We start from the raw sequence: 10,327 nt of genomic DNA on the forward strand, positions 1-10,327 counted from the left end.
ATTTTTTCCCTTGTGAATAGCGCAACACCCGTATGCGGCGCGCCAGCCTTCCCACATCCATAGAAATAAGAACCCAGGCATGCTAAGTACGGAGTGTGTTGCTGCTTACCCAGTAGCTGGTCATTAATGCAATCGTAATGGAAAGATGCAGAAGAGAAATCATTGTACGCACAGTTACATATGCATTAACACACACACACACACACACACACACACACACACACACACACACACACACACACACACACACACACACACACACACACACACACGCACGCATACAAGCAAATTTACACACAAGCACCGATCACTTTTCATCATTACTACTATTTTTTTATCCATTTTCCTCTTACTTTTCTTCTTATTCTTTTATTTCACCCTTCTTTCTATCCCGCCTTAGCCACAGTAACATCCACGCACACCAGAGAGAGAGAGAGAGAGAGAGAGAGAGAGAGAGAGAGAGAGAGAATATAACAAGAAAGTGATCACATCCCAGAAACATTTCGCCGTCCCTCTCCTGGTGTTTGTGTGCCGCCAGCCAGGCAGCACAAGGCATGCCACGCGCTGATACCAAATTGTCCACAGCCCGTCCAAAAAAATTTGCAATCCCTCGATAATCCACGCGATTTGGGAAATATACTCGGATTGTAGGGGAGTTTCAGGGAGAGCTTCTGCAAAAACAGGCAAACAGTGTGTGTGCATTGATGGCATAGCTTCCATTAAGTACGGTATTCTGAAGCCATTAATGCACACTCACTCACGCGCACGCGCACTTACATTCACATTTAGTCACATACACACACATATACACTCATGCACACTCATGTACATACAACCACATGACACCTCCTCAGTGCCATTCATGACCGCCGCCACAATTACTTCTTTTTCAAGCGATGAAGTGAAGTGTTAATAGTTCCGTGGTATCGTCCAGTTAATGCATCGCGTAATGAAGTAAAAATGCTGATCGTTTAGTTGTGTTGTCGGTTGCTCAGACGGCGAAAACTATAGAGTAGTGAAGACCGAAGGGAAGTTATACAGGTTTTACACACCACCCGCAACACACAACGTTCATGTGTATTTGAATATCATCGTGAGAATTAGACCCGGAACACTTGAAATTGGGTGGAGTCGTTGAAAAAAAAATAAATAAAATACATAGGAATAATTTGGTCTAGCATGAGATGGAGAAACGTTTAACATACCAGTAAAGTTTCTCGTTTATAGTTTCTTTTATTTTATCGTCCATTTTTTCGTGTATTGGGAAGGTTGGGCAAGGTAAGAAAAACTTACTTGATTAAAAAGCTTGCTCGTAATGTTCGTAATGTTTGTGATATTAGTGCGATGAGTGTAATGTTCGTATCTTTTGAAGCCGTTACTATGATTTCTATTTTTGTTGAGATGCTAATGCGAAAGTACCACTAAACGCATAGCTGACAGACAAAAAAAAGAATAACACTTTGAACCCCACATTTAAGACTGCATTGAAACTAGATGTAAAAGAGAAGGGCGTGTTTGCTTTCTCTACCATAACGATTACGAGGCAAACTGATAGAGAAACCAAGACAGCAGAAAAGTAAATGCAATTGTCATATATGTGAACGTGTGTTTGTGTGTGTGTGTGTGTGTGTGTGTGTGTGTGTGTGTGTGTGTGTGTGTAGTCAGTCCTTCTGAACTGATAAACGAGATAAGAACGAAGGTCAGCCTTAACTCTGTGTGGACTAATAAGAGACATTAAAAGAACAACGAAATGGCAGGTGTTTGACGTGGCTCTCCTGACTCACCTTCTTGTAATTAATCGCTTTTGCTGGTTCTAAAGTAATTTAATGAAAAGCGGAAAAAAATAGCAATAATAGAAATAAAACAAGAATCCTACCTATGAAAAAGGAATTAAAAACATTATTGCTAATACCAAGTAATGAAATGCACCTGAGGTTTCTCTATATTGCTACTGTACGAGAGAGAGAGAGAGAGAGAGAGAGAGAGAGAGAGAGAGAGAGAGAGAGAGAGAGAGAGAGAGAGAGAGAGAGAGAGAGAGAGAGAGAGAGAGAGAGAGAGAGAGAGAGAGAGAGAGAGACATACACACACACACACACACACACACACACACACACACACACACACACACACACACACACACATACACAATAAACAGCGGCATTAGGATCACCCACAGTATCGTCAGCAGCAAATGACTCCATAGTTTCCCACTGATCCTCGCAAACTAACCCCGCTCCACCTTTGCCGTAATGAGTCTTGATTAGCCCATTACAGCACGCGGCTACCTTGATGCTGCGGTGCCGTGTGTGTGTAATCTGGTGTTTTTCTTTTTTTTTTCTCTTTTTTTTATCGATTAATTTAGTTATTATTATTCTTTTTAGAGAGAGAGAGAGAGAGAGAGAGAGAGAGAGAGTGTGTGTGTGTGTGTGTGTGTTTCGAGAAATGACCAGCAAACTACTGCAGAAAATTGACAATAACAACAATACCACAATCACCACCACCACCACCATTAAGGGCACTAACACCACGACCAGCAACAATAACAAGCAATCATTTTCCTCCTCATCAGTTTCCTCATCTCCAACTCTCACAGAATTAATACACTTTTAAACACCAAGCATTTCTTTCCTCCAGCTAATAACATCACACTCCCAGTCAAGACTCCGTGTACCGGCACACTGATACAATTGTGAAGCGGCATATCGTCTAGACAGAACGAATCCATTATCTTTTGGTTTTGAGTTATTCTCGAGCAGGAGACGACACTGCGAGGAAGAAAGAGAAAGAGGGAGAGGTATAGAAAGACGTTCGATAAAGTGTGTTTCGCTGAATATACAAAAATGGATTATACGAGAATAACCCGGCGAGGTTGTCAAAGGTAAAATGTTTTCTTAAAAATTTGGGGTACAGAAGAGTATCGCTGGCTAAAGAACTCATCATACATACGACCATCACTACTTTTTTTTTTTTTTTTGCCTTTTTCTCTTTATCATTTATCGTTTCCTAGTTAGGTGATTACTAGGCAAAGATGTTTGTTTATTTATCTCTTTTCTGCATCACTTGAGGTCTCGTTATCGTATAGACCACAAATGTTGTTGGTTTTAGTTCCTGTATTCATCACATCTGATGCTCTCCAGATGTGATTACCAAGGTTCTTATTTCCGCTTTTTTTTTTCTTTTTTTTACTATTAAAGATGTATAATTTTGTTTAACTTTTCAAGTAGAATCATGAAAACATCCTTGAAAACACCCATCAACAACTTGTACCACAACCTGTTAAACTCTCACTATTTCCGTCTATACCAATCAATCAGTCAATCTATCTATCCATCTATCTATCTATCCATTTGCCAATCAATCAATTTATCAATCAATCCATCTACAGTACACAAAGTCAACTGCAATGAAACGTGTGCAACTCCTTGTCCATACAATGAGTAGCGACGTACAGATATACAGTCACCTACCTCACGAAGGCTATTATTTCCCTGCGACTGTTTAAACCCCCTCAAAACTGATACTCACAAAGAAACTATCATGACAAAAGTAACAGTAGTAATTATATTCATGGAAAAAAAAGTAACAGTGGTTGAGCTACGCTAGGTTAGATTTTATATAGAAACGGAAGCATTTTTTTTTTTTTTTTTACTCTTTTTCCTGTTATTGCCTTTCTTTCTTTACTTTTAATCCGTTACTTTTTTTCACGTTGTATTTTTTTCACGTTACTTTCTGTCCTACAATCCTCAAGACTAACCTCTGAACCTCCACCGACTTGACCCGCGCAATGTCCTTTCCCCACGATAACAGCCCTCCAGGACAGCACTTCACCGCACCACTATACCCCTCTCTCTCTCCTCTTCCTCTTCCTTCTCCATTGCATCTTCAATACCCTTATGCACTCCTCCTCTTCCACTCAATCCTTTTCCTCCATCTTCTTCAGTTACTTTGCTGCTACTTAGTTCTCCTATCATCTCCTTACCTGCTACTTCCTCTCTCTCTTTCCCCATGTGCACCTCATCCATCATCGCTACTACTTCTTCTTCTTCTTCTTCTTCTTCCTCCTCATCCTCCTCTCCAAATTTATTTTTAATTAGTGATTCTGCTATTACTTCTTCCGATTCACCTCTCGTGCTCGCTTTGAATCACTCTTATCTCCTCCGTCCTCCTTCTCCATCCACAACCCACATCACAACCCACACCACCACCACCATCACAACCACCACCACCACCACTACCACCACCTCCTCCCTCTTGCTTTTTAACTATTACAAGGGGTACAGGGTAAGTGTAAGTTTAATAGTTTCTTGTAACTTCCCTTATGATAATTCTGATCTTAATCCATCTAGTTATCTATCTATCTATCTATCTATCTATCTATCTATCTATCTATCTATCTATCTATCTATGCATCTACCTACCTACCTCCCTAACTATCTATCTTTTATATTCATTTCATCTTCTCGCCGGTTCATATACTACAAAAGTACGCATCGTAACTTTTGCCTCCTTTCCTGAACAAGAGCTTTTCATCATTTATTTTTATTTCACTTTCTTTCTTTTTCTTTACATTCGTCTAATGACACCACTAGTAACAATATTATCTTGGTGGGAGGTGGTGGTGGTGACACTAATCTTCATACATACATATGGTATTGGATCTCCAGTCATTCCAAACTCTTAACACACGCCTTGCTAGAGAGAGAGAGAGAGAGAGAGAGAGAGAGAGAGAGAGAGAGAGAGAGAGAGAGAGAGAGAGAGAGAGACCCCTCGGTGTTATTCTGGCATATGGGCGGCCCGTATTTCGCACTCAGGTAATCTTGACACAAATATTCACACGAGACGACCCAAAAAGGAATAGCAGCCGCCGTCCGCTTATCATCATACGGCCCTGGGCTTGTAATAATTATGGTAATCACCCTGAAGAAGTTTATATTTTGTGTGTGTCTGTGTGTGTGTGTGTGTGTGTGTGTGTGTGTGTGTGTGTGTGTGTGTGTGTGTGTGTGTGTGTGTGTGTGCTGTTTATAAAAGAGAGCCATATTCTGAAACATTTCTCCACTGCACATCGACTAATTTCGAAAGGTTTTAGATAAAGTGACACGAGTTTTTAAGGGTTTTTTCTCTCTTTTTTTTTTTTTTTTTTTTAGTTATAGTGACAGATTAATAAGACTTCTACATTATTATTAAAAGGAGAAATACTCTTTAAAAATCTAGTCTTGGTGAGAGAGGGAGAGAGGGAGAGAGAGCACACCGTTTCTGAATATACGGATCGGAGTGAAGCTGTCTTACTTCGTGTCTCCATCTCCAGGTCAACGTTTCTTTTTTCCACATGAGAGAGTTGTCGTCGTTGCAAAGAGCTGCACAAAATCTAATTGTCACAAGGTAGAAAACATAGACCACACTGAAGGACATGTTTCTGATCCATTTTCTCCGGTGATTGAATGAACTTATAGAGTGGAGTGGAGGAGAGACAGTCGTGGAGAGGAAGCAAGAAGAGAAGGAGAAGGACGAAGTCGAGAACGATGCTGACAGACATTGGACCTTCAGTCTCGATCACTAAGACAAAAGAACGCAGAACTTACATTTAAAAAGGGAGAGAGAGAGAGAGAGAGAGAGAGAGAGAGAGAGAACAAATTGTAAGCCATAGTACAACATCTCTTCTAAAAAAAACTTTAGAGTATAAATAAAAGGAAAAAAAAAAGAGAAAGATGTATATTGTTAGCAAAGAATCGCAAAACATTGTATTCAGCTTCACGTTGGAAAATATCTAGATAAACAGTATTGTTAAACCCTTTGACGTCTTGTCACGCGTATTTTCTAAAGTCGTAAAGATGATTAATTGGACTGGTATGGGTGTTTCTTCACAATGATGCTGCATAGTCTTTATCAAATAATCGTCAGAATCACGGAAATATCCTTGAAAACCAGCTACTAATTTTTAATAGAGTATCTTTTAAAAAGATTACACAAATTTGTGGATGAGGATGACAGATGGATACAGATGCATATGTTTATAAAGGCTGGCCTGACGGTTTCTTACAACTTCCCTTATAGTTTCCTATGTTATTGTCAAAGTAAGAAGCCAAAAAGCTTGAGAATGCGATGCCTGGCAGATCAAAAACGTCCCAAAATTCTACTTGACGCACTCATGTGATACTACACCGTGGGAAGGAAGGACTAAGGGATGCGCATGTGCGCAAGCCAGCCTAGTGTCATCTATAAAGGTCGCAGGTCGGGAGCGGCGGCCCCCACAGCTAACCACAGCGGCAGGGAGGCGAGGCACGGACTGACTTGAACTCCCACGACCATCACCGTACACGGGCGATGCTCTCTGTTCTGGACTCAAGAGCAGGTAAGATATGTACATACACACATACATATAACCCCTCCTCGTCACCGTGTGATGTACGCACAAAATACGCGAACTAGTAAGCGATGACAACTTAGCGTTTCTATTTACTGTTGTTATAACCGTAGCCAATGCCAATCTTTCTCCTTACAGTGAAGTGTATATTTTATAGATACACTTTATATACATATTCATCTCTTCCTCTGGGCAACGATCAGTTTCCAGCTGTGATAGGTTGAAGGCACGTACTGAAGGGGAAGAGAGGGAAAGGAAAAGTCTATGTATCTGGGCGCGCAAAACTTATCACAATAATGTTCACTCTGAAGCGGCGGCTGCTCGTGATAAGGTTCAGCAGAGTGTGGCGATAATCGGTGATGATTGTACTCTTATTTACTTGATCTGTTTACTTTAAAGGCAGGTACACGTTAAGCTGGAAATAGAAATGGAATCACGTCCATCGATGACCATCTCGCTATCTCGTTGAGAAGAGTCGGAAAAAAAATTAAAATGTTTAAGCTGATGTCACTTTGTCTTGGCGAGATGAACATCATTATGATCCCGTTGCTCCAATTGGATGCAATGTCCTTGTGTTTTTTTATGAAGTAATCAGGTATCAAACTCTGCCATTATGAAACTGATGAGAATACGAATTTGCACGTGTAACAACCATCTAATTTCTCTTTTTCATGTCCCCGGCAGGAATGGCGTGGTTGGTGGCGGCGACTGTGCTGGCTGCGGTGGTCAGCATAGCGAGTGCTGACGCTGGACACTTCTTCGCAGAGACCCCCAAACACCTGCCCAGGATCGGACGGAGAGGGGATCTTCCGCCCTTGGTTAGTGAACTTGTGTCGTTGTGTTGAGCAAGGCAAGATGGAAGAGCGAGAATGGTAGCCAGGTCCCATCGCATTGAAATTTGACCCCACTCGTTTCTTGGCCTTGTCCGTTGCTAGAGCCTTGCCTCTTCCCTCCTCAGCCTTCACTGTTGTCCCTTGCTCTGTTTCTGCTCTATAGATTCAACCCTCCCTGCCTCCTGCCAACATCATGCTCTCATCTTTTTTTTTTTTTTTTTTTGCTTTTCTCGATCCTGCACCAGTACACTTAACCCTCAACCCTCCACACACACACACACACACACACACACACACACACACACAACAACAACAACAACACCTTGCTATCATAGCGGCCAGTGTACTTAACCCTCTCTGTCGGGTGTCTTCTTCCCTTGCTTTCCTCGGACGTAACCCTTTTTATGTCATCGCTACAATCCTCGGCCTTCGCCAGCAGCACCCGTGCTCTCCATCTCTCACCTCCCTATAACAACTTATTACACCTATGTCTGCCACCGCCACGTCCCCCCCCTCCCTTTCCCCTTTAGCTTTGGAGAGTCGCTTCCTGCAGGACACGGAATATATGAGTGAAACGCCAGCGAGTGACCCACTCACGCACACTACTTACTTTCACTTTACGTAGAACCACATCCCTCAGTCTGTTTTTATCCTAATTTTTCATTCTTCAAGTAATACATTTCGTTCAAGACATTTTTGTATGTAACAGATGGACATACGGTGTTGTCATCGCAACTACATGGCACCTAAAAAGAAAACGTTGCGCCCCCGGGTGGGCTCGAACCACCAACCTTTCGGTTAACAGCCGAACGCGCTAACCGATTGTGCCACGGAGGCGATGAAATAGATCGTATATGTTAAAAATCAAAGATTAAACATTAATATCATTATAGGGGCGTTGATTTTTTTTTTTTTTTTTTATTGTTCTTACAAAATATGGATATTTTTACTTTTTCTGTTTTTTATTTGCATCTCCCCAAATACACAAAACTTACCTCTCAGGAAATTATTGCATAAAGAAAACAAGTTCTAATATTTACTCTACATGCCACCGCTTGCTATACTCACACGTGTCCCTCCCTCAGACCACATTGCTATCAGAAGAAGACGCCCGAAGTTCCGGTGCAGGTACTCGTAGCATGACAGAGGCACTGGCGGGGCTGGACAGCGATGGGGACGGCTGTATCGGAGTAGCAGAGCTGCTGCGTATTCCTGCAGTGAGGGTAGCACTCCTCTTACAGAATCCCGCCCTCCTAACCCCAGCCAACCTCGCCACGCCAGAAGTTGATGGTATGTTGTGACTTCCTCCACTGATTCCATTATCAACTCACTGAGTCACAAAGATTCCGCCTCATATTCCTTCGTCTCCATCCTGCTAGCTATCAGCTTCTCCCATCACCTCTATCCCATTCTTTCCATTCCATTATCCCATCCCTTCCAAATCACTCTTCCAAATATAACTACTTCGCCTCAGTACTTTCCTCAGCCTCCTTCACAATCTCTCACTACATCACTTTTCTCGTCCCAACCTTCTCTTCTCACCTAATACTCAACATGCCTTTTTCCTTATCTTTATCTTAACCGTTGCAGTATCAGTATTTTAGTTAATCGATCAGGCAATCAGTCTATTACCATCATTCACTTCATTCGTCATATTACCCCCTCCATATACACGTACTCTTTCGACACTTTATGAAGCAAGTAGAAAAAGTAATGTATGAACCGAAAAAGGGTTTTTCTACATACACTATTCATCAAAACACGACTAGTTTGATCTTGTTGGCATTATTAGTTCAAGGTAAATCATAGGAACAGTAATTAACCACCGTTGAGAGCAGTTCTGCTTCCACAAAACGTTTTCTTTTAATCCTACAAAGCTTCCCTTAACTCGCCTCCAAATTTTACACGGATTTTCCTTATTGCAGCACATGCCACCGAGGACACCTTTGCCTCAGATCGCCGACCCGAACCCCGACTCCTGCGTTACCTGCAGAAGTGAGACTCGAGCGTCGCTCGAAGGAGACTGGAAGGAGAGACAGCAACAACAACGAAGAAAGACACCGCCAGGGACTCCACTGTGAGGAAGCATTCGTAACGTAATGCTAAGCTTGAATGAGCGTAAAGAAAACGTGACATTTCTTATCTCTCATCTTACGCAAATGAATAAAGATTAGACGAAAGGAAAAGGATGCCAACAATCAACAAATTAATAACAATGTAGAAATCACTGATCATAAATGCATGACTATGACAAGGATGCGAAGTAATAACAGAAAAGAAAGGACTTTCACACGAACATCCTTGGACGGCCGAGATGAGGTAATAAAGAGACAGGCAGTGAATGCAATCAAGGAAGAGATCGACGAAACAACGCAAAACCGTCTTGAGACCCTGAAAACGCTGATGTGCTTCCTGTTATAGCCACACATACTCACCGTGCCAGCAGCAACATCCCGCGTGTGGCAAACAGTAGCAAGCATCTGAGAGTCGTGTTTGAACAGTATTTAAGAAAGCCAAGGGTTACAGTGAGAGAAGAAAAGACATATCTAAAGAAAAAAAAAAACTTTCTCTATACGTTGTTTTTTTTTTCTTATGACAATGTTACGCTATTTCTTAGACTATCTTATTTATGTCGATATTTATTATTTATAGAATGTGTCTATTTATTAAACGTTTCAATCTTGGTGTATCGGATGTGTTTGTTTCATTTTTTCATGTTCCAGCAGAAGATGAAGTTCTATCAGACCTAAATCACTAATAAAATAATCTTCATACTTTTCTTTTTCTTTTTTTTGCACGTATAGTCCACATCTAGTGCACCATGGGTATGACCGCCGGAACCATGTTGCACACTTGAATTCATTACAAAAAAAAAAAAAAAAAAAGCGGCAGATTTCCGACAGATATAGTTAACAGAATCACTCAAAGCGCACCGAAATCTACCACACACAAAAAAAAAAAAAAAATATATATATATATATATATATATATATATATATATATATATATATATATATATATATTTGTTTTCAAACTTGAGAAATTGAAACCGGCAGGAAGGTACAAATTTACCCCCACTTCTCACCAAAGTTGAAATCACAATGATCTGCCAATTTGTATCTAGGATATGAAT

The 10,327-nt window shown here is 41.1% G+C and overlaps 1 protein-coding gene and 1 non-coding gene across 3 annotated transcripts in view; one reads left to right on the forward strand and one right to left on the reverse strand.

Annotated features, from left to right (window-relative positions):
* Positions 1 to 9,888, forward strand: part of LOC123514347 — a 16,565-nt gene extending 6,677 nt beyond the window's left edge. The window contains exons 1-4 of one of the 2 annotated variants that reach the window (XM_045272213.1): positions 6,192 to 6,349; positions 7,046 to 7,179; positions 8,280 to 8,484; positions 9,120 to 9,888. In XM_045272213.1, coding sequence (XP_045128148.1) covers positions 6,322 to 6,349; positions 7,046 to 7,179; positions 8,280 to 8,484; positions 9,120 to 9,193 — 441 coding nt within the window. In that variant the 5' untranslated portion in view covers positions 6,192 to 6,321 and the 3' untranslated portion in view covers positions 9,194 to 9,888. Of the gene's footprint in view, positions 1 to 6,191; positions 6,350 to 7,045; positions 7,180 to 8,279; positions 8,485 to 9,119 lie in introns of those variants that run through there. The other variant, XM_045272212.1, reaches the window with a different exon arrangement.
* On the reverse strand, positions 7,958 to 8,031 carry Trnan-guu. The gene has a single exon. It is a non-coding gene; the product is annotated as a tRNA-Asn (tRNA).
* Positions 9,889 to 10,327: the final 439 nt, after the last annotated feature.

This window comes from Portunus trituberculatus, chromosome 37 (genome assembly GCF_017591435.1).
Source record: "Portunus trituberculatus isolate SZX2019 chromosome 37, ASM1759143v1, whole genome shotgun sequence".
Classification (NCBI taxonomy): Eukaryota; Metazoa; Arthropoda; class Malacostraca; order Decapoda; family Portunidae; genus Portunus; species Portunus trituberculatus.